This window comes from Coccinella septempunctata, chromosome 1 (genome assembly GCF_907165205.1).
Source record: "Coccinella septempunctata chromosome 1, icCocSept1.1, whole genome shotgun sequence".
Classification (NCBI taxonomy): Eukaryota; Metazoa; Arthropoda; class Insecta; order Coleoptera; family Coccinellidae; genus Coccinella; species Coccinella septempunctata.
In genome coordinates, this window is record NC_058189.1 from 27,477,668 (window position 1) to 27,502,229 (window position 24,562).

At 37.2% G+C, this 24,562-nt stretch overlaps 2 protein-coding genes across 4 annotated transcripts in view; both read right to left on the bottom strand.

The window, feature by feature from the left end:
- Positions 1 to 24,562, bottom strand: part of LOC123315586 — a 622,910-nt gene that overhangs the window by 304,621 nt on the left and 293,727 nt on the right. For all 3 annotated transcript variants that reach the window (XM_044901350.1, XM_044901359.1, XM_044901344.1), the window contains one exon: positions 6,248 to 6,462. In XM_044901350.1, coding sequence (XP_044757285.1) covers positions 6,248 to 6,462 — 215 coding nt within the window. The remainder of the gene's footprint in view (positions 1 to 6,247; positions 6,463 to 24,562) is intronic.
- On the bottom strand, positions 21,017 to 23,620 carry LOC123315670. Its single transcript, XM_044901494.1, has 2 exons — positions 23,044 to 23,620; positions 21,017 to 21,509 (listed from the first exon to the last, which is right to left on the bottom strand). Exons 1-2 carry the CDS (start codon positions 23,490 to 23,492, stop codon positions 21,200 to 21,202), a joined length of 759 nt encoding a protein of 252 aa, XP_044757429.1. The 5' UTR covers positions 23,493 to 23,620; the 3' UTR covers positions 21,017 to 21,199.

The window sequence follows — 24,562 nt, forward strand, 5'->3', positions numbered from 1 at the left end:
GGTCTATGTTTTTTAATAACTATAAATTAATGGTCGTAATGTTTGGTTTCACAGAGATAGCAAAGTATATTGGCAAAGAGAGTTTAAAGCTAGTATACCACGCAACAATGGTTGACTGGGAATTGAGTCTAAGTTATGATACGGATTAATTTTTTATGGTGCATCGAACATGGAGGATTTATTTCACAAAAAAAGTGATAAGAATAATGAGTGGTCTTGGATACAATCAAACTTGCAGGGGCGCTTTCAAGAGTAACGGTCTACTTACCATATATGTACTATATATACAAGACTGTTTGCTATTCATGAGAAGAAACAGCCAATTTTTTCAAGAATTTGGAAATAAGAAACCTGTCTCCGACATCCTCCCACCTGAGGAACGATTGAAATATGAGTACCTCACAAATACAAAGAGACATACCAACATAAATAAGAAATTATAATATATACAGGCATACTACGAAACAAATCGTCTTGGTTTCTTGATTTCACGACCACTCCTAGTATACTTCAGTTTAATACCACTTCGGGTACTCTGCTTTGAATATCAGAAATGATATTTGTCATTCCAGCACTATCACCGTTTTCTTCATATGGAACATCATACCCATTTATAGGATTATTTTGCTCGCTGTTTTCATCAAATGGGTCAAAGAACTTCCATATTTAACAAAAATTGAAGTTCCAAGATGGATTGGTTACGATTCTAAGATAAGTGGAAAGTGCAGTATCCATTGCTTTGTAGATGCTAGTCAAGAAGCTTATGCAGCAGCTGTATATCTGAGAATCGGAATAAATGAGGTATCTGTACATTTATTGGCGTCCAAATCTAGAGTGGCACCCTTGAAAAAGGATTCAATTCCCAAACTAGAATTATTAGCAGCTTCTATTGGAGCCCGTCTGTATGATTCTATACAGAAAAACTTCGAAAACAAAATAGAGTATCATTTCTGGACCGATTCAACTAATGTTTTGTCTTGGATCCGCCGAAAAGATGAATCGATAACATTCGTTTGGAATCGAGTTCAAGAAATTCGTGCGTTAACCCCGATTGAGTCATGGCGACATGTACCTGGTTCCCAAAATCCAGCGGATCTTCCTTCTCGTGGTTGTTCCGCGCGATACCTCTCTGAATCTAAGTGGTGGGAAGGTCCAAAGTGGCTCTATGAGATTCCGGAACTATGGCCACAAGAAGATGTCATGTGTAATGAGGAAGAGGTCGGTAAAGAAAAGAAGAGGAGGTTGGTCACAGTTACCGCTATGATGAATATTAGTTGTGATTATTGGCATTTGAACTATTTTTCTGAATACAGTAAGACCCTTCGAATGATAGCATGGTTGTTGCGATTCATATTCAATTCAAGAAATCCAGTCAAACGTCGAAATGAACTAAGTGCCAAAGAAATTGAAGATTTCGAAAAGTTTATCTTAAGAATAGTCCAGCAGGGCACTTTTGGAGAAGAAAATGAAAGAACACTGAACTCTCTGAAGTCATTCAAAGACGAAGATGGCTTGATCAGGTTGAAAACTCGTATTTCTGAAAGAGAGGAAATGAGAGATTTTCGCTTTCCAATTGTTTTGTCAGCGAAACAACCCGTAGTGAAACGGATGATTTTTGACTTTCATGTCAATTCTGGCCTTGAGTTCCGAACTCAAGGATTGTTGAGTCTATTAAGGGAGAAATACTGGATTATCGGGGGTCGTCGTTCAATACGATCCATTATTTCTTCGTGTCTCATCTGTAACAGATATCATACCAAACCATTTGATATGGAGTCGCCGATTCATTGCCAGACGTGATAAACCGAAAATGCCTTCAAACGATTGGATCGGGAGAATATTTCCAATTATGCTTCTCTACAACGGATAAATTGGCGTTTTAATCCACCAGCAGCTCCATGGTGGGGTGGATTCTGGGAACGTCTAGTAGGTGTGTTGAAGCAACTGCTACGAAAAGTACTTGGTCGGACGTCGCTATATAACGAAGATCTCCTCACAATATTATGCGATTGCGAAGCCATAATAAATTCGAGACCTCTCACGTAGTTGTCCAGTGATTCGGAAGATTTACTGGCCTTAACTCCAACTATGTTTCTGCGCGACCAATCTGAAAGTAATATTCCCGATTGTGATGCTGTAGATGAGACGTCTCTCAGTCGCAAGATGATCTACAAACCAACTTTGAGGACCGCGTTGCGCCGCAGGTTTCGCAATGAGTATTTAGGTCAACTAAAGTTACTGGCTGCTAAGAGTAGGTTTTGGACTTTAAAAAAAAAATAATAATGTCAATTTTAAGAGTGGAATGTCAAAATAGAATTCCTCGATAGTCTTGTATTTTTGAATATTGCTTTTTTTTAACCTGGTAATCTAAAGTAAAAGCGGGTAGCTTTTATTTCGGGTTACAACAGATTTTGGCGACCGTGACAGGACTTAGGTGAAGTAGAAACTGAACTCGTGTGTGTGTGTGGAACTGTGATCTAGTGCAGATAAGGCTTTTTGTCGTTTATATAAACAGAAAACAGACAGGTTTTGAACCAGGTTATTATCGGGCACGATGGATCAACAAAAAAAGCTGCGTAAAGTTATTCGTGCTGCTTTCACGAAAAGTGCAAATGAATTAGAAAAACTGTTATCTGAAGAAACAACCCTACAAAAAGTACAAGTTGTTTGGGAAGTTCTATTGCAGAAACAAGAGAACTTGTTGATAGCCAACAGAGAAATATCCAACTCTCTTTTGCAAAAAGACGTGAGTGAGGATGAATTATTGTTCGAAATAGAATCATGTGAAGGGTATGAAAGGAAATTTATCGATCTCAGGATTACGTACGAAAATTATCGTAGAGAGCATGAGAAGACAGTACCTGGTGATGGTGATCGCCTTTCTAGAGATTGTTCAATTGTGAGTACTTCTACAGTAAAAGGTAGGCGTAAACTTAAATTACCCACTATAGAATTCAAAAAGTTTGGAGGGGAAGTACGCGACTGGCTTTCTTTTTGGGATCAGTTCAAGAAAATTAATGATGATCCAAATATAGATACCGCTGACAAGTTTCAGTATCTGAATCAAGCAACGATACCTAATAGTAGAGCCAGACAAATAGTTGAAAGTTTTCCTCCTGTTGCTGAAAATTATGAAGAATTAATTGACAGCCTAACTTCTCGTTTTGGAAGAAAAGAATTGCAAATAGAATTTTATGTTAGAGAACTTTTGAAACTTGTTATCAATAACGCCATGTCAAACCACAAAATGACACTCTCAATATTATATGATAAGCTTGAAACACATTTGAGGGCTCTTGACTCACTTGGAGTAAAAAATGATAATTGTGGAGCTATGATATTTCCCTTAATCGAATCTTGCCTTCCAGAAGATTTATTGCGTGTTTGGCAGAGATCCCCGAATTTTTCCTCGTCAGTTTCTGATTCATTCTCCGGAACGAAAAGTGGAACTAGCTAAGCATCTTTAACATTAAGTCGTTTGGAAAGCCTCAAGAAATTCTTGAAGTCAGAAGTCGAAAATGAGGAACGCATTTCGTTGGCTGCAGAAGGTTTCGGGATAAGTTCAGGTGAGAGTCGGCATAAAAATACAAACAAGCAGATATCAAAAGAAAAAATACCAACTGCTGCAGGACTGTTGCGATATTGCTAAATGTATTTTTTGCGAGGAAACACATGAAAGCGAAAATTGCTTCAAAGCTCAAAATTATTCATTAGAACAAAAAAGAAATATTTCAGCTAAAAAAGGGCGTGTTTCAAATGTTTGAAGACTGGACATCTGGCTAAGAAATGTCATGAGCGCTTGAAGTGTATTTTATGTAGTAAGCCGCATGTTACTTTGATGTGTCCAGCATTGCCAGAGAGCAAAAGTTCTCAAAAATCATTCAAGTCTGGTAGAGACACTACTGAAACTTCGTCCATCGAGCAATCGTTGGCATATTATACCAACACTGATGTGTTTTTACAAACCTTACGCATAAAAATAATCGGTGAACATGGAGTTCGTGTGATACGAGCTGTTATAGACAGTGGTTCACAGAGATCGTACATCCTAAGAAGTACTGCTGAGGAAATGCATTACAACCCTAAACGTACAGTAAGGATAATCCATTCTTTGTTTGGAGGCTCTAATACAGTTGAGCAATTTCATAATTGCTATGAAATAAAGTTGAAGTCAGGCAATTACAGTTGTTCATTCGAAGTTCTGGATCAAACGGTAATGAAATTGTTGCTGTATTTAATGGATGCTGGATGACAGAACTCCTGGAGAAAAATATTCATCTTAGCGACGTGCACGATTCAGCTCCAATCGAAGTACTGATTGGTGCTGATGTGGCCGGAAAATTTAACACTGGGAAAAGGTATACTTTGAAGTGTGGCTTGGTGGCGGTTGAAACACTTCTAGGTTGGACACTGATGGGCAAGATACCTAATAATCATCACAGTGCCAATAAAGCAATGACTGCTCTGTCACTTTGTATGAAAAATGCTAGCATAGCCGACTTGTGGCAACTTGATGTTTTGGAGATAACTGATCCTGCGGAAAAAAGATCTCGAGAAGAAATGGAGAACGCAGCGAAGGAACTTTTCCTTCAGACTATCAGTACAGATCCCGAAGGTCGATATGAAGTGAGAATGCCATGGTTAGAAGGACATCCACCTATACCTGATAACTACAACCTTGCTGAAAAAAGATTGACTTTCACTTTGAAAAAACTGCGGACTGAAGGTCTCTATGAGTCATACAATGACGTTTTCGAAGAATGGCTACAAGAAGGTATTATAGAACATGTAACATTCTGCGACCCCCCAAATCAATTACATTAATAACCCCATAGACCGGTTATATCTAAAAGAGAGCAGTGCAACAACTAAAATTAGACCAGAGTTCGATGCCTCAGCCCGAGAAAAAGACAAACCTTCACTGAATATGTGCTTAGAAAAAGGACCAAATCTCATACTATTGATACCATCAATATCGCAGGAATTCAGAAAAGAAAGAATTGGGGTGGTATCAAATATTCGGAAAGCGTTTTTGCAAATTGGCTTGCACGAAGCTGATGGGGACTTTCTCCGATTTTTGTGGGTAGATTCAGATGGGGATAAGAAAATATTCCGACATAGAAGGGTAGTTTTTGGTATAAGTTGCAGTCCATTTCTGCTTGGAGCAACGATCGAATATCATCCCACTGAATGTATGAAAAAATCGGGTGAACCAGGATCATTATATTCACGAGAAACAATAGAAAAGTTGTTACAAAGTTTTTACGTTGATAACTGCGTACCAGTGTAAAAGCTACCCGCTTTTACTTCAAAAAAAAAGCAATATTCAAAAATACAAGACTATCGAGAAATTCTATTTTGACATTTCATTCTCAAAATTGACATTAACATTATTTTTTTTTTAAGTCCAAAACCTACCTAGTTACACAATAACTACTATCATTATTATATATGTCTCCGACAAAACCCATGCATGCCACTAGAAGTCTTGACTACATATACCCCAAATTTACTTCAACAACTAGTCAAAAACAAGCAGAATATAGGTGCCTGAAATTATACAATTCTCTACCAGACAGCATCAAAAGGAGGGAAAACCTAAAATGTTTTTGACGCACTCTATATATTGGTTAAGTTTCTATTAAATTTGGAACCATAAAGTTTATTGGATTATGTCAGATGAACCGTCTGTTTCGATATTCCTGAACAGTGCTGTCAGTATTTCAGGGACGATGCCTATTTTGGCCCAGTCGTTCGAGTTCTATTGTTATTCGATTGCGGGCCAGTAAAACCAGCAATATCGGAACAGGCCCGAAGAATGACGGAATCATTGATACTATTTCACCTCATATTATGTTGTACATATTGATTTGACTTGAAATAAAGAATTATTATTATTATTTTCGTGACATACATGATCTATTACATACTTTATGTAACATGTTTATCTTAGTATTACATAAGATTTTTGGTAAGGAAAAATTGCTACTGAGGGTGTATTTTTTTAACAGTTCACGTTGTTTTTCTATGACAATAGTAGTTGTAAAAAGGAGGTATATGGATTGCAAATAGCATCGTCAGCTGAGTGAAGTACACCGTTCTCACCTAAACATGCTATTGTGATGGCGAAACAACTTCATATATATCTCTTGTATAAAATAGGTTGACAAATACTTCTCCTCTTTTTTTCTCTTTGTAAAAAGAATACCTGTCTTATTTTTACGCTATTCAGATTTCCTAAAGTTACCTCAATCTTCCTTGGTTTTCTTTTTGTGAAGTATCTTCATCGTCCGCTTCGGTATCTTCGTGGTACCTTTGAAGAGATGATGCATCATTGGTGTCACTGTTTGGGCCCACTTCTAAAATTTCTTCTGGCTGAGGAAAACTTCCATTTTCTTGGTCCATGGATTCTTCTGAATGTAATGGAATCCTGATTATTTCGGGCACCTCACTTTTTCGTACCTGCAAGAAACGTTTCAGTTTCAAACGTCGACATTCAATAGTATGCAGCGAGAAAATTCAATCATATACATATTGCGAAAATTGGAATCAAATACATATTGAGAAAATTGAAAGCACATACATATTGCGAAAATTCTACTGCGAAAAAAGGAATTTTCGTGAATATTTTTTCTGATAATGAAATGAGATGTCTGAAGCTAAAAATATGAAAAGAATAAATGTTGTGTTTCGAACTGTAATGATAGAACTAGTAAACGTCATCGGTTTCCTAGAGAAGTAAGCAACCGGTAATTTTCAAACTTTGTGTCGAAAAAGTTTGCAATCTATTGTTGAGGACCCAAAGTGCGGAACTATATAATACGCAAATCCTATTTTGTTTTTGATGGACATTTCACAGATGAAGTAAAAATTCATCAGGTTTGCCAGAAAGGGTATAAGTGTTTTATTTCTTCCTGGTAAGTTTCAGATTTTCAACTACTTATACCCATTTGTACAAAACGACATCATACTTACTATAGTAGTCGAGAATATACCCTCATTTCATGCAGCAAAATGAAACTGAACTACATGATATTCACAATGTGTTTTTCCACCACTAGCCTTATATTAGTTACTTCAACCCACGAAAACAAGCTATTGCAAAACACGTGTAGTTGTGAAAATTCATCGTAAGTGAGTAATGTAAAACAGTTTTCTCCAGTTTCATTCTACATTTTCATCTAGTATTAGCCACAACAATTTACCATATGCTATTCATATTTCAGATATTATTCAACGGAGTTCATAAACCTGCAGAGGCATGGAAGAAGGAAGGAGGGAGGACTGCTCTCTAAATGGAAATATAGATTTTTCAAATGTAAACTATAGTTCAAAGTTCTCTCATTCTGCTGCAATTTTTTTGCTGATTTCAAAAATGTATCATATGTTGCTATTCACATTAATATAACATAAGAAAAAAATTCAATACTTTTTCCTGCTTTTCGATTCACTGTTGAATTTTTAGTAGGCTGGCGTAACCATAGCAACCGTTGAATATGCATTATATTTTGTGAATCTGAGCCTCTATGATTGAAATCACGGATTGCTGAATAAATATTTCGATGAGTAATTTGCCATCCTTTGTCCTCGCGATGTTTGGCATGCTTATCTTACGATGGTTCTCAATTCGAATAATACCGTGAACAGACGTACCTATTTTACATCATCTTACTTTTGTGAAAATCATAATTATAGATAGCTTTCGTATTTTATTTATATTACTGACTCTTTCATGAAAATTTTTCACGATTGTACTTACTTTCATACCTAACACGAATATCAAAACAGAATCGAAAAATATCAAACGGTTTCGTTTTTACAGCCATTGAAATGTCCCGTTCGAATATCTAAAATAATAAAAAAACATGACACAGCTTGTGTTCTTAGGCCCATAATTTTTGAATTTGTATGTCGAAACATTCCAGATTGCAAAATGAATTTAAAAAAATCAGTGAAACTTCATTGAGAGTCGAACTCCCTACTCTGAGTTAAGTATTAATGTGAAATATGAGTCTGTTCTAAGGTTCTGAGTAAACATATTAATTTTCGTTGCCGAGCAACAGTAGCTGATAGAATTTGACAGGGTATTTGAATTTTACTGAATAATTCGAGTATATTGAAACGATTTGTATGCAAACGAAAATGAAATATTCAATTTTAGAAAAAAATGATATGGTTCAGGCTTATTATGAAGCGAATTCCTCAGGGAGAAAAGCAAGGGAAATTTACGCTCGCAGATTTCCAAGCCGAAACGTTCCTAATTTTAAAACTTTTATAGAAACAGTGCGTAAATTACGTGAAGGAGGTATTCTTCACCGCAAGAAGAGGGAAACAATCCTAAATAACGAAGAACGTATCCTGGATTTAGTGAGTGAAAATCCGATGGTATCAACGAGAACTCTAACAAATCATCCAAGGGTGAATAAGAGTGAATCCACTGTATGGAGAGTTTTGAAAAGAAATCGCTACCATCCGTACCATTTCCATTCATGTCAAACCTTAGAAGAAGGTGATTTTGAGAAGAGGAAAGAATTCTGTGAATTTATTTTAAGAAGGACGTGAGAATAGGAATTTCCTACGTCTCATACTGTTAACGGATGAAGCAACATTCCACAGAGATGGTTTCTTCAACAAAAAAAATAATATAATATGGCAAAGGGAAAATCCACATGCAACAGTAGCAAAGAATAGCCAGAAGAGATTTTCTGTCAATGTTTGGGCGGGAATGAAGGATGGATTCATTATAGGACCGTACATTCTTCCTGAAACATTGACTGGAAATGGCTATAATCAATTTTTGAGGGAAACTCTGCCCGATCTATTGGAAGATATTCCTTTGAGTCACTTTCAAGGAATATGGTACCAGCATGATGGTTGCCCTGCTCACACAGTGAGGAGTGTACGAGAATTTTTAGACTCTCAATACCCTCGCCGATGGATCGGCCGATTGGGACCTGTCGCATGGCCTCCTCGTTCTCCAGATCTTACACCTATGGATTTTTATTTCTGGGGTCATATGAAGAGTCTTGTTTATGTTAAGCGAGCTCCAGTGACTTCGAGAGAAAAACTGATTCAAAGAATCGAATCAGCCGCCGAAGAGATTCGCCGAAACCCGGAAATGGTTCGTTCAGCGGTGGATAGTGTGGCGAAAAGGGCGAGAAAGTGTATCCTGAAAAATGGCAATATTTTTGAGAACAAATTATAAATAAATTTTATACTAATAGGTTTTTTTTGTTGCGTTTGTGAAGTTGTGGAATTATTCGTAGAAATTTCCGCAATAATGCCATGCCATTAATATCTGGGAAGTATCAACCGCCAATTTCTACTCAAACTGCATAAATTGGTTTCAAGATAGTTGCAATATTATATTCAGTTATATTCAAATCAGGCGGTGGCAACTCATTCAGATAATTTTGGACCACGAGTTGCAAGCGTACGCTGTTAGAGCGCTAGTGTCGCTTTCCTTGGCAACACAGAAATACGCAATCGGCAAATCCTTAACCATAAAATTCGAAATGTAAACAAACTTTGACGTTTGTCAGTACTCTTTTCGAGATTATACGGCCTAACAGAGTTTTTCTAGTAAATCAAGATATTTATCGAAATTATCGGAAGTGAATTGACTGATTTAGTTTCGTAAAGAAAGATAAACATTCTTTGGAAATACTTCATTTAAAAGGGATGAATTGTGGAATAAAATCGAGCGAGGATATTGGTGATCCACTGTACCTAGACACAAAATCCTATTATTTCACAGATTCTTTCTTGAATTAAACCTAGCTAATGAAGTTGAGGTAGCATATACAGAATTTGTGAAGTTTCTATTTAAAGTATTTCAATTCCATATTATGATATAGGTATTCCTCATACTGAAATCTCAAGAGACATAAATATGTTTCAGCTCATGGAACAAGTTCTGCAGATGAAAAAAAGGCATTCATTTGGAAGTATGAAAATTATGAAGTTGTATTTCTAAATAGTCAATTGAACTTAGCAGAAAACTCTCGCGAAGAAAAATCGTTTTTTCGGAATCAATATTTCTATTCAGAAACCCAGACAATAATCCCAATATAACTTCTCCAAATAATAATTATAATACTTTGTTGGACAACGTGAGATAAGAGGAAACATAAGAAACAAAACTTGTTTTGACTTGCAATATGTACTAGCATTAGCCATTTTTTCACCCCTGCAAAATAACTCGAGGTGCTGTTTCAAATTACGGGCACGCATTGAAGGATGGCCGAATTAGAGAAATAATGAAACATTCGAGAGAAATTTTAAGTTGAATAGGGAGAATAAAAGAAGAAAAACCTTCCTGTTCCTAATTTCATTACTTTTTCTGAGTACCATCAGGAAAAGAAATACAAGAAATCATAAAAGTTTATTTTCATCCTTTATTTTCCTATAACACTCAAAATTTTTCTCGAATTTTTCATTATTTCTCTGATTCGGCGCTCTTTCAATGCGTCCTCGTCGATTTGAATCTCTCGCCTCCTGCTAGTAAGGTCCGGACGGGAGGAAGCGGAAGCCGCACGGGCAAAAAGAAGGTAGTTCCACAGTACGCTGTTTCAGCGCTAGTGTCGCAGACAAAAAACACGGTCAAGAAGATTAGCACGGGAGTTACCATTCTCTTGATGTTTATGTTCTGTGATTCAAATACTCTGTCAAATTCTATGAGCTGCCATTGCTTGGCAACGAAAATTAAAAACCTTTGAACAGTCTCAATTCAGATTCCACATTTATTTTAATAGGTACTTAACTCAGAGCAGGGAGTTCGACTCTCAATGAAGTTTCACTGATTTTTTTTAAATTCATTTTGCAATCTGAAATGTTTCGACATACAAATTCAAAAATTATGGGCCTAAGAACACAAGCTGTGTCATGTTTTTTTATTATTTCAGATATTCGAACAGAACATTTGAATGGCTGTAAAAACGAAACCGTTTGATATTTTTCGATTCTGTTTTGATATTCGTGTCAGGTATGAAAGTAAGTACAAAATTTCATCAATTTCGAGTGAAATTTTTTTTTCGCTGTAGACATGTAAAAAAAAAGTTGTGTTCGATTTCTGAAAAAAATTTTCCACAGATATCCTTTAAAAATTGTGTTAATTTAGGAAATGAAAGTCAATTTGGCAACCGACAAAAAAAATCACGAACATTGCAGGTTTTCCGCCATTTTGTAATTTTTTTTTCGGTGCTCTACACCATTTCTGAATGAAGCATCCAAAAATACTACGATATGACAAGAAACCATTACTTCCAGTCTTATACATAACCGACCACACTCAATATAATAACGCTCGAAAATGACATTAAACACCGTGTATCTCCCTTATGCTTCGAAAACGGGAAATATTTCATAAGAAAAAAATGATTCTCCCGATGTTCTCTACACGTCATATGAGTTTGTCCAGTTTATGATGAAACACCCTGTATGAAAGAAATAATTATTCGACAGTCTGTGATTCCTATCACACAAGGTTCACATAGGATTATGTGGAGTTCACAAACCATAATGCATTTTCAACGATCGCTATGGTTACGTTAGCCTACTAAAAATTCAACAGTGAATCGAAAAGCAGGAAAAAGTATTGAATTTTTTTCTTATGTTATATTCATTTGAATAGCGACATATGATACATTTTTGAAATCAGCAAAAAAATTGCAGCAGAATGAAAGGACTTTCAACTATAGTTTATATTTGAAAAATCAGAAATCCCTGTCGTATCTCGAAAATGACTGGATCAAAAAATTTGACAATATCATATTCGAATTCCTCTTAAAAAAGTGCCTGTAGAATGTAACGACGATTTCTCAATTTCCGTTCATAACTCAAAATCTATGAACGTTAGGCAGCATCTGTTTTCAGTTTTGGATTAGTCAAGAAAAAAGAGCTAAAGAATGTGTCGTCCGTTTTCTTCTAGCTGCTATAGTTTTCGAGATCCCTTCAGTAGACAACGAATTTTGCCCATCCTGTACAGTGCAACTCATTTTGGGTGAGACAGCCAGGTTTCTCGCTTGTTATTCAAGATAGAGCCTTGCGGTTTTCATGTTCCTGTTCTACTTTTTTGTGAAACTCAAGTCGGCCTCCTCGGATTTTGCATAACTGTTTCCGTTTATGAGATACAGGGCGATTTTGGAAATTGATACTTTTCGGGACCCTCGTTTATCTCCGAAGTTATTAGGAATAATGCCGAGCTAAAAACTACGTCTGATTAAGAATTCTGCGTAGAATCCAGTGGCGTACTCAATTTTTTTCTTCGAGGTATTGTTTTAAAGATACGACACAAACTTATATTTTTTTCAATAGAACACCCTGTATTTTATTACTTCGTTGAATTTGTAATTTTTTCCTTTCAAAATGAAGTATAACATTATACAGGTAGGATGTTCAGAAATGCTGAAAAACACTAAAACATCACAATTCGATAATTTTCATTCGTGATTTTTATTTATAGGAGAGTAAGCGAACAAAGATAATACAATCATCATTAACACAAAGAACGTAGGTACCTACCTTATAGCAACAAATAAATAATACAAACAATCATATAACAAATTAGATACAGATGAATCACCCAATAAAATATTTATCATTGATACAAATTTTCACCATTGCATAATATCTAACTAATTTAACTGTTCAAATTGCTGTCCATTTTTCATAATACATAATCGACAAACCTTTTCAAAATGCCTGGGTGCATTTAATATTATAAAAGGGTGGTTTCGTAAATCCAGGGAAGCTGATGCACGAAGTTCTTCGGGACGGTTGTGTCTGAAACGCTATAATAATTCATAGCGATGACAGCTAGATCAGATTTGTTTTTTCTCTTCAATGCTTACTTGATAAAACCATGCTCCCAAATGTATAGTAACCATAATAACAACAAGGGTGTTTGTATCATCCATGTCTTATAACTTTTAATGATCAAAAGAAATAATCCTCTCATTGTAACTTGGGAAACTCATGGCCCACTAACAAAAAATCATCATTATGTGATATTTTAGTGTTTTTTAACATTTCTGGACAACCTACCTATATAATATTATACTACATTTTGAAGGAAAAAAATAACAAATTCAACGAAGTAATAAAATAAAGGGTGTTCCATTGAAAAAAATATAAGTTTGTGTCGTATCTTCCAAACAATACCTCGAAGAAAAAAATTGAGTACGCCACTGGATTCTACGCAGAATTCTAAAGCAGACGTAGTTTTCAGCTCAGCTATACTCCTTATAACTTCGGAGATAAACGAAGGGTCCGAAAAGTATCAATTTCCAAAATCGCCCTGTATCTCATAAACGGAAACAGTTCTGAAAAATCTTATTGAGCCAACTCAAGTTGCACAAAAAAGTAGGACAGGAACGTGAAAATCGCAAGGTTCTATCAAATAACAAGCGGGAAACCTGGCTGTCTCACCCAAAATGGGATGCACTGTACAGTGTTAAAAGTTTTCAAGCTCATTAATGAAAAATTTGGTAATGGTTTCACATATATTGATATCACTTATTCATGTTTTGATTTATATTGTCAATAATAACAATAAGATAAGGTTACAATGGAGCGTTCCTCAGTCGTACAGTCTCCGTTAGTGCGAATAAGCTTTTGTCATGTAGACAACAATGAGATTACATTCTCAAGTACCCATAATCTTCAAGGAGATTTGTTGTAAAACATGAAACAAACAAATCATAAGTCTTAATCATCCAGCTGAATAACTACTAATAATACTACTAATATCATTAAATTATTATTATTCTGAACGTGAACACTAATTATTAAATTTAACTGTTGTGCTCATCGAGATAGAATAGAGAGGAGACGCTATGAGATTCAATAGTGCTAGAAAAAAACGGTACCACTAGGCGTGGCTAAGTCTGGGACCAATATGGCGGATAGAACAGGGTCGGATTAAGTAAACTTTCAAGGAGATGATTGTATAGGTATATTCATGAAAGTGAGCACACAAACAAAGTTTTTACTCGGTTTTTGCGAAATCTGAATAAAATTTGACAGTTTTTACTAGTTTATACCCAGATGAACAAAAGGGAAACAATATAGATTTGTGAAAGTAAATGATTTATTGGCCTTTAAACAAAATAATTTCATTATTATAGTGCCTCATACAAATTTTTTCATTTCGCTTTCTTTTCATTAAATATGTCCTTCTTACAATAATATATTTATAAACAACGCTTTCCATTAATAAATATCTGTGACCAGTACAGATTGGTTTGAACTATGTTCAACTAAATCTAAGAATACATTTGTATTGGTGAATTCTCTGAGTATTCTATTGGTCAAAACATCCAAACAACATCTTTAGATGGATATTGAGAGTAATTTTCTTTTCCTGGGAGAATTCTCTATAAGAGAGCTCATTTGATTTTAAATTCTTGGTAAATCGTCAGTTTTTTATGGACTAGTTTCATAAATTGGTAGAGCGTCAATAATCTCCGTTTGGTGTGAAATCACAATATCAGAAAGAATTAAGTATATTCTTATACAAAAGTTTATCTAGCCGTTACAAAATAAGGTAAAATTCCTCATTTTTTCTTGCTTTCAGGCTTCGGGAAAAATTAAAATTTCACAACATCAAATTACTTTCTCAAAATCAATCATCATATAAACGTGTAGGTATTTTTCATACCTACCTCATATAACCGCATTTCGTCACAAACGAACTAAGCTTTGTGATGTCCGATCAAAACATTCTGCTGTAAAATGTTTGGAACAGAACACCTCATAATTCGAAGATTGCCAGATTCCTCGTTTAACAAATTTCACACAAGATATACGTCTCAGTGGGTCTTTAGGAAATCTGTTAAAATAAAGTTAATCGAATATCAAATATTTTCTTCAGACGATAATAATATACCTTACTATCAGATTATCAAGATAGAAATGAAAGAATTACGAATACGGATCTGTTTATTACTCATTCTCATCTATGAAATGTTATTCCTCTGATTTTCTTTTTATCTACCTCGTCTCTGCTGGAACAACTACGTAGAGAACATGACACCATTTTATTGTCCAATATAAATCGGGAAAATGAACGCAACTTTGTCAATATGACCAGAATTGAACTCTGAAAAACGCAAAACTGACAGAAGATTCATGAATGTCAGAGTCTCGTACCAATATGGCGGATCTGATACCATTTTAGTCGAATGATGACTTCTCTCTATTATTCTATCTCGATGGTTGTGCTCTATTCGGTAACCGAACTTTGGTTACCGGGGCAAGTTTCGAAAATCACGCCGATCTTTTATACTGTAACCAGTCCGGCCCTTGCGGTCGGACCTTTCGAGAACCAGAGCGGTCGCCAGATTCTCGAACAACCGCGAAGGTACCTGAATGTTTCCGGCGCCTATAAAAGCCCAGCGGAAGAGCAGGTAGGCAAGTACAAGTACAGTTACAGTACAAGCGACTAGTGGAAATAAACAAGAGTGGAAATAAATAGTAGTGAAATAGTTAGTTTGTAAGTTATAATTTTATGAAGTGTAAATAAATAATTTTAATCAGTCGGACGTTTTAATTTAGCGAAGAAAACTTTATATGGTGTCAAGTGTGAGGTTCAACATCGCTCGAATTAAATAAATATTTTTCGGTTTTTTGAAGTTCATGCCAGTGACCACAAGACTACAGAACGCAATGGAGACTCAAGCGGTAATGGACTTTTTGAGTAAGATGAACGAAAGAATGGAAGAAAATTCTCGAAAATTGAATGATAAAATGGACGAGAACTCTTGTAAGTTGAATGAACAAATAGAAGAAAATTCTCGAAAATTGAATGAGAAAATGGACGAGAACTCTTGTAAATTGAATGAGAAAATGGACCAGATTAAGGAAAATTGTAATGATGTGGTGAGTCAACTTACAGATAAATTGGATAAGAAACTGGAAACCATCAATGTAAAATTTGAAAAAGTACACGACAAGTTTGATATAGTGAACGGAAAATTTTACGAAGTTTATGAAAGAGTTGATGAAAAGTTTGACAAAATTTATGAAAGAGTTGACGAAAAATTTGACAAAGTTTATGATGACGTTAATGGAAAATTTGAAGAAATGGCAGGAATAACATCATTCCAAATTGATAGATTCCTCGAAAAGAATGTCAAACAGAACAGATATTCTGGCTTCAACACCCAACAGCACAGCGAAAGCGGAAAATGACGGCGAAGGTAGTAGAATGAAGATCAAGCCTCCAAATTTTGATGGGAAAATAACCTGGTCGACATATCAAAAACAGTTCGAAGCTGCTGCCCTGGTGAACAATTGGAACGACAACGAAAAAGCCACGGCATTAATTATAGCTCTACGAGCAGAGGCACTCAACATTCTGCAGACGATCCCGGAGAGTCAACATGCCTGTTCTTACATCGAAACTTCAGATGAGATATGGCGATGCTCATCTACAACAAGTATACCATGCACAAATAAAGAATCGAGTGCAGAAAACAGGGGAAAATCTCCAAGAGTTTGAAGCTGATGTGGCGAGATAAGTCAGGCTAGCTTATCCATCTGCTCCAGATAGCTTCCTGGAACAGCTATCAATCCAGACATTCGTGGATGGGATAAAGGATAGTGAAATACAACAAGCCCTGAGACGAGCACGCCCTAGAACCATTGATGATGCCTTAGCCCAGGCTTTGGAAATTGAGGCAGCGAAGGCAAGCGTCGCATAGAGGACACCTTCGTGTTAGACAAGTCCAAGAATCAGACCGATCTATTGAGGACATTGTCAGAGGAGAAATCACAAACTAGGAAAAAGGATACTGTGTGCTGGAACTGCAACAAAAGTAGGCATTTCAGCAGGGAAACTAAAAAGGGTCGGTGATAAGGGGCATAAATCGACCCAAGCCAAAAATGCCCCCGAAGTGATAATCCGGGGAATAATGTCTAAGGATTTATCAAGCATAGTTATCCCCGGAAAGATAAATGATCGAAATGTGAAACACTGGCTCGACCAAAACCATTTTGCGTCCAGAAATTGCTGAAGGATTCAAGATTCGCCCAGTTAGGATCAAACTTCGAACTGCGTCTGGACAAGAAATACCGTCTTATGGATCGATTGTCTCCACTATTGAATTAGGAAACACAACAGTTAGCCACGAAGTTCTGTTAGCTGGAAACACGAAAGAAGTTATTCTGGGATTGGACCTTGTTAAGAAGCTTGGATGCCAATTGGATATGAAGAGTGATGTACTTCGGCTAGGAAGTGAAGAGATTCCATTGAATGATGTGGAGGACAAGATATATCGGATTCGACTGACCGAGGACATCACGTTGCCAGGGCGAACTGAAGGCATAGTGACTGGTAGATGTGAAGATGTAACGAGAAGTGGCTGCGTGAGAGTAATTGAGCCGTCTGACGATATAACCTTAGCTAAAGGACTATTACTTGGGAAGACCTTGGTAAGGGTAAGAGACAGCATTCCCATCCGATTGCTAAATTTCAACATGTTTCCAGTCACCCTGAAGAAGGATACCTTGATTGGACGTGGTGTGCCTGTGTACCATATTTCGGGTGGGATAATTACTACAGAAGTCTAAAAATCGCAAAAGAATTCTGAAGAACTGGTGTCCCTCCTCACTTCAAAATGTCAAGAGCTCGACCGATACCAACTATTCGAAGTGAGAAAATTGGTTCAAACGTTCTCCGACGTTTTTGCTACGGACGGAAAAGCAGGGAAGACTGATGTTGTGCAGCATAAAATCAATAATGGTGATGCACAACCTATCCGACAGAATTCTAGACGTCTTCCTCTGGCAAAAAGAGAAGAAGCTGAAAGGATTATTGAAGACATGGCAAGAGAAGGTGTAATCGAAATTGTAAGAAGGACGTTAAAGATTGGTGTAGAAGATGCAAGGTTTGTGCTGCTGCCAACGGACCTTATGGTAAAGGAAAAGCACCAATGAAGCAATATAACGTCGGATCCCCCATGGAACGAGTAGCTATCGACATCGCTGGCCCCTTTCCCGAAACAGACCATGGAAACAAGTACATTTTGGTAGCGATGGACTATTTCACAGAATGGGTGGAAGCCTACGGTATTCCTAATCAAGAGGCAAGTACGGTAGCTGATAAATTGGTCAGTCTGCAGATTTGGTATACCTCTGGAGCTGCATTGTGATGAAGGCCGAAATTTTGAATCGAAGTTATTCCAAGAAGTATGCAGCAAATTGGGGATTCACAAAACAAGGACTACATCTCTTCATCCACAATCAGACGGCATGGTCGAACGAATGAATCGGACCATGGGAAAACATCTAGCCAAAGTAGTTTCTGATCACCAGCAGGATTGGGATGAATATTTACATCTATTCACTATGGCATATAGATCTTCGGTTCAAGAATCTACCAAGCAAACTCCATCCAGTATAATGTTCGGCCGAGAAATAAGGCTGCCTTGCGACTTAGAGTTTGGATGTAAGCCTGGAGAAGACGTAGCTAGGGAGGACTACGTTAGTAAATTAAGGAACAAGCTGGATTATATTCATGACAAGATACGCAATCAAATGCAGCAAGCAAGTGACCGAATGAAAATGCGCTACGACATCAAGGCTATTGAAGGTGGATTCACCACTGGAGATCTGGTTTGGCTACATAATCCACAAAGGAGGAAAGGTTTTTCACCAAAGCTGCAGAGACAGTGGGAGGGACCGTATGAAATAATCAAGGGGATAAATAATGTAGTTTACCGGATAAGGAAGCTCCCCAGAGGAAAACCAAAGGTTGTCCATTTCAACCGATTAGCCCCGTACGCGCAGGACAAAGGAGAAGACGTCTTGTGGAAGTCCCGATGCAAGGTAGCAGCGATTACCAGAAGTTTATGGATTGTTATGGTGAGACACGCGTCGCACGGTTCGGCGTTACACAGGAAGTACATCAAGATCTTTTTACCGTGTCTGAGGAATACTCTCTTGCTCATTGCGTAGCGAAGGACCTTCGTATGAGCAAAGGAATAGCAAGAGTATTCAGAAATAAATTTGGACGTCAGGAACAACTATTGCGACAGCAGCCAAGAATCGGAAAAGTTTTGAAATTGAAGGCTGAAGGCCGGTTCATTTATTACCTAGTCACCAAGCAACATTCCTATCAGAAGCCAACCTATCAGAATCTATGGACGGCACTGCATAGCTTGAAAGAAGACCTTCAACGCTTTGGAGTTAGGAAATTAGCTGTTCCCAAGCTCGGTTGTGGATTGGACCAGCTGAATTGGCGAGTTGTGCGAAGCATGCTGGAGGTGGTATTTCAGGGGACTGGTATACGGATCCTGGTGTGCAGTTTCAACCCAAAGCAGGCCAGGGAGCCTGGAAAAACTGTGGAGTGCTACTTCCATCAGAATGGCTACTGTAGGAATGGTGATGAGTGCAAGTTTCGCCACGGTCCTTGGAGAAATTCACTTAATCTGTTCTGGGACAGAACAGGCTTAAGGAGGGGACAGTGTAACCAGTCCGGCGCTTGCGGTCGGACCTTTCGAGAACCAGAGTGGTCGCGAGATTCTCTAACAACCGCGAAGGTACCTGAATGTTTCCGGCGCCTATAAAAGCCCAGCGGAGGAGCAGGTAAGTAGTAAGTAAGTAAGTAAGTATTTATTAATCCCTTAAGACATATATAAATGTATGGGACAAGTCAGAAAAAAATAGCTACAAATTCATTATTATATCATATCATGATACAACTTAAAATTACTACAAGAAAAGGACACAAAAATATAAATACAAACATTACATTGAATCAAGTTGCTGATCACATATGTATTCATTAATACTGTAATAAGCCTTACGACTTAACAGAGATCTGATGGCTTTCTTGAAACGGATTAAACTTAAGGATTTAAAACAAGCTGGTAATTTATCATAGATTTTTATGCCCTGATAAGTGGGTGAACGTTCATATCTTGCTGTTTTGTGTTTAGGAAGAGTTAAAACTTCTACGTTCCGTGTATTGTAAGAGTGGTGACTAGATAATTTATCCATACTCTGAAATTTTTGTCTAATTAAGATCAGCGACTTATAGATGTAGATACAGGGTACAGTTAATATGCAATTATTAGTAAAGATAGGTTTGCAAGAGGATCTTGAGTTTACACCATATATCATCCGCAACACCCTCTTTTGAGAAACAAAGACTCTATTTACATGCGATGAAACACCCCATAACAAAATATTATATGATATGTGGCTATATACAAGGCAGTAGTATAGGTTTATAAGATATTCACTTGAAAAGCAATGTTTCACTCGATAAATGGCGTAAAATTATGAATTTAGTTTTTTACATGGGATGTCAATATGATAGCTCCATCTGAGATGTTCATCAATGTAGATACCCAAAAACTTAGTGGACTCGTCCGACCTAATTGTAAAGCCTAAGCAGCTGATCGTTAATTGCTCTCCTTCAGCTGCTTTGTTTCCGAAAGAAATAATTTTTGTTTTCTCTACGTTCAGGAGTAACGCGTTTTTATGACACCAAGCACTAAAATTATTAATGAGACCTTGACAGATGCTAACAAGCTGGGATGCGTCCGAAGCAGAAATAGCTACGAAAAAGTCATCCGCAAAAATCAACAACAATACAGACCTCAAGTAATCAGGCAGATCGTTGATGAAGAGGACGAAAATAAGTGGGCCCAATACCGATCCTTGGGGAACTCCGGATTTTAAATTATAATTTTGGCTATGAACATCATCGACTTTTACTTTCATAGACCTACCAGATATGAAACTTATCAACCAATCAAGGAATGTACCTCGAAATCCCAAGTTATAGAATTTTTCTCTCATAAAACTGATGGAAAGAACGTCAAAGGCACAGGAAAGATCAAAAAACAGTCCTACAACAAAGCGACCTTCGTCTAGATTCTTATGGACGAACTCGATGAACTCGAAAGCTGCTGTCTCAGTAGAACGGCCGGTCCTGAATCCATGTTGAGCATTAGAGACAAGATCGAACTTGTCCAAAAATGTGGTGACTCTTTTCCGCACATTTTCAATAACCTTGGAGATTACACTCAACAAAGATATCGGTCGATAGTTAGTAATATTATGAACGTCGGCTTTCTTTTTCAATACCGGGATAACTACTGCAGTTTTTAGAAGGGATGGAAAGGTACCGTTTGCAACTGACAGGTTGATAAGATGGGCAATATGCTCGGAAAAGAATTCTATAGAAGACTTAACAGCTGGATATGTAATCATTTCCAGTACTCTTCTTATTTTTCATTCCCCGTATTACGTCCGAGACTTCTAATGCGAGAACTGGGTAGAAATAAAAGGTGTTCGGTGACATGGGGCATGTTGTACACTCTGTTGAAACAGAGCTACCATAATGATCATACAGCCGAGAGCTAGGAAGGTTAGAGAAGTAATCTCCGAAAGCTTCAGCTATCAATTTTGGTTCAGAACAGAGGGAACCCTCCAAGTTAAGAATGATACCAGATCCACCCCTGAACTTACGACCAGTCTCATAATTGACAATGTTCCAAATTGCTTTATGAGGAAGTATCTAAAGCTGTGTACTTGGAAAATTCTAAGATGAAGTCAAGGAGTTTGTATCTCAGCAAGTATATTTATTTTTTGGTAGAACGTTTTCGGCTACAATAGGGTAACCATCTTCAGTACCACTGAAACACATAAACATTAAAGGTCCCAAGAACGTCTGGGTCAGTCTATAACTTACATGTCAAATTAATAATAAAGAGTATCTAAATGATTACAATTGACGTTAAGGATGGTAACATATTCGGTTTTTGCCATCAGCACAATAATTCATAATTCATGTGGACCTAACCTTACAAAATCATGAAACGAAACAACCGGAACATCGAAACAGGTGAAACAACACTAATCAGTCAATAACACAGATACACGCAAAACAGGTAGAGCAGGAAGTCGAACATTTTATACAATTTTTTAAATTTTCTTGAATAATGGGATATAAGATTTATTTAGGTTCAAGTTCGTTTGAATATTCAAGCATTTGTCATTTTTCATAATTTCGTCTTCTATATGAATATTCTCTAAAAAGTCAAGTCTTGTTAGGTTTTTGGTGTCTGTCCTCAGGATAATCTTGGAGTTTCCCTGTGGACTGAATGCGTGATTATTGAACTTGACATGATGTCCAAAAACTGACTTGTCGGGATATCTCAGATGTTCGGATATTCTAGTCTTTAACTGCCTAAAGGTTCTACCGATGTAGGTAGCTTCACAGTCGCCACAGCCCAATCTATATATTCCACTCCTTTCCAGGTCATGGGTTTTGTCCTTTGTATTAATCAAGTGGAGGCCCAGAGTGTTAGTTGTTTTTGCGGATATTTCAATGTCTGGGAAAGCGCGTTTGAGGATTTTAACTGAACCCTCATAAGTTCTTGTGTTGATAAAAGGGAGGGAGAAGAATTTTCTGGCGGGTGCGCTGTCGGGAACAGGCGGATAGGCGATCCTCATTAGATTCCTTCTCTTGATCTTCTCTATTAGAGAAGTGATTATGGAGGGGTTGTAACCGTTGTTCTGAGCCAACTGCTGTATGATGTTCAGTTCGGTTTCATAGTCAAATTCGGTCATGGGAACTGACAGGAGTCTATTGGCGAAAGAGTGAAAGGCGGCCATTTTATGCAACCTCGGATGGTTGGAGTCTGCATGTATAAGTACATCGGTCTGTGTGGGTTTATGGAAGATCTTATAAGAGAAACTCTCCTCGCTTCTACTGATGGTCAAGTCAAGGAAGTCGATTGATCCCTGGGTTTCAACTTCTAAGGTAAATTTGATATTTGGGTGTATTTTGTTAATCTCATGGAGAAGTTCAGTTGGAGACATCAAAGATTCTCTGATGAGGACGAAGACGTCATCGACTTATCTCGACCAGTGTAAAATAACATGGCTAAACCGTGTGAGGATTATCTTTTCTACAAAATCCATAAATGCGTCTGCGATGAAAGGTGAAAGTGGATTTCCCATCCCCAGTCCGTCTAGTTGTTGGAAGAACTTTTTGTTGAACAAGAAATAGTCTTGTAAAAATAATAAATTGCTTTATGTTTATTATTGAACTCACTTATATATCCGCTATAGTATTGACATTTGCTTCTACGAAGCAACAAATTATAATCTACTTTGGCTCTCCTGTACATTTCGAGTGAATCAGACGATCTGATATTAGCATGTAACCAGAATATATCTTTCAATCTTACGCTAGCCATTTTGATCTCATCAGTGATCCATCGTTTATCAACATTTCCTCGACATGCTATCTTTCTGAAAGGAAAACACTCTCTCATTAGAGATTGGACTTTATCTAAAAATATTCGAAAGCACTCATTTACATCAACGCAATCATATAGTTCGTCGAAATCCATATCGAGAAAATTTGATCTGAAAACACTCAAGCTATGATCAGAAAATATCCGAACAGTCTTGTATTTTGGCCTGTCATCATTAGAATCTAAATCTAAGCAGCGAGAGTAAACTAGTGACATCACTCTATGATCACCAAGAAAGGCCTCAAAAACAGATGTCTTGCACTTTCGTAAATCAACATTGGTCAGAATATAATCAACTTTTGAGCTAGAAGTTTGGCCATTAATATTAGTGAAAACTCTAGTTGGAAGCATAGAAGTCACATTCAAATCGAAACAAATGAGTAAATCTCTAAATAGGTCCTTATTTTTATTATCGTTGAGAAAGTTCACATTGAAGTCTCCACAAACGAAAAGATTGTCAACTAGCATGAGACAATATTGGAGTACTTGAGACATTACTTCTAGAGAAACTTCAAAATCACCTTTAGGTGATCTATACGCACAGATTATACCTAACATAATAACTATAGAAAAGGGGGATATTGGCTTTAGGACTGCTAATGGGGTGAATAACACACTCTCTTCAAATTGTCGACGTTTCGATCCTGTTTGGGATCTTCTTCAGGACCGTAATCTGTGGTGATGTTCTGAAAAAAGCCAGTGCTAACTTCCATATCAACAATCTCGTCCTTGCATTTAACTATAGAAAAGGGGGATATTGGCTTTAGGACTGCTAATGGGGTGAATAACACACTCTCTTCAAATTGTCGACGTTTCGATCCTGTTTGGGATCTTCTTCAGGACCGTAATCTGTGGTGATGTTCTGAAAAAAGCCAGTGCTAACTTCCATATCAACAATCTCGTCCTTGCATTTAACTATAGAAAAGGGGGATATTGGCTTTAGGACTGCTAATGGGGTGAATAACACACTCTCTTCAAATTGTCGACGTTTCGATCCTGTTTGGGATCTTCTTCAGGACCGTAATCTGTGGTGATGTTCTGAAAAAAGCCAGTGCTAACTTCCATATCAACAATCTCGTCCTTGCATTTAACTATAGAAAATGCAAAATCATAACTGATTAGTCATTCATTCTGTCCACATTCCTGCGATTCAACTTTATTTAAAACATGGATGTGAATATTACAGGGTCTATTATACCTAACTTACCCAGCACCATAACCTCACAAGTCTCACAATGCATCTCCTGAGAGAATCCGGAAACATTCATGTATTTGACGGAAAGGGA

What these genes read in the sequence shown, in the direction of transcription:
- LOC123315670 (XM_044901494.1), bottom strand. Translation starts at nt 23,492, where the DNA reads ATGTCACTAGTTTACTCTCGCTGCTTAGATTTAGATTCTAATGATGAC. An exon ending in AATAATAAACATAAAGCAAT is followed by an intron (nt 21,510 to 23,043) that starts TTATTATTTTTA and finishes TCATAAAGCAAT; the next exon opens with TTGGAACATTGTCAATTATG.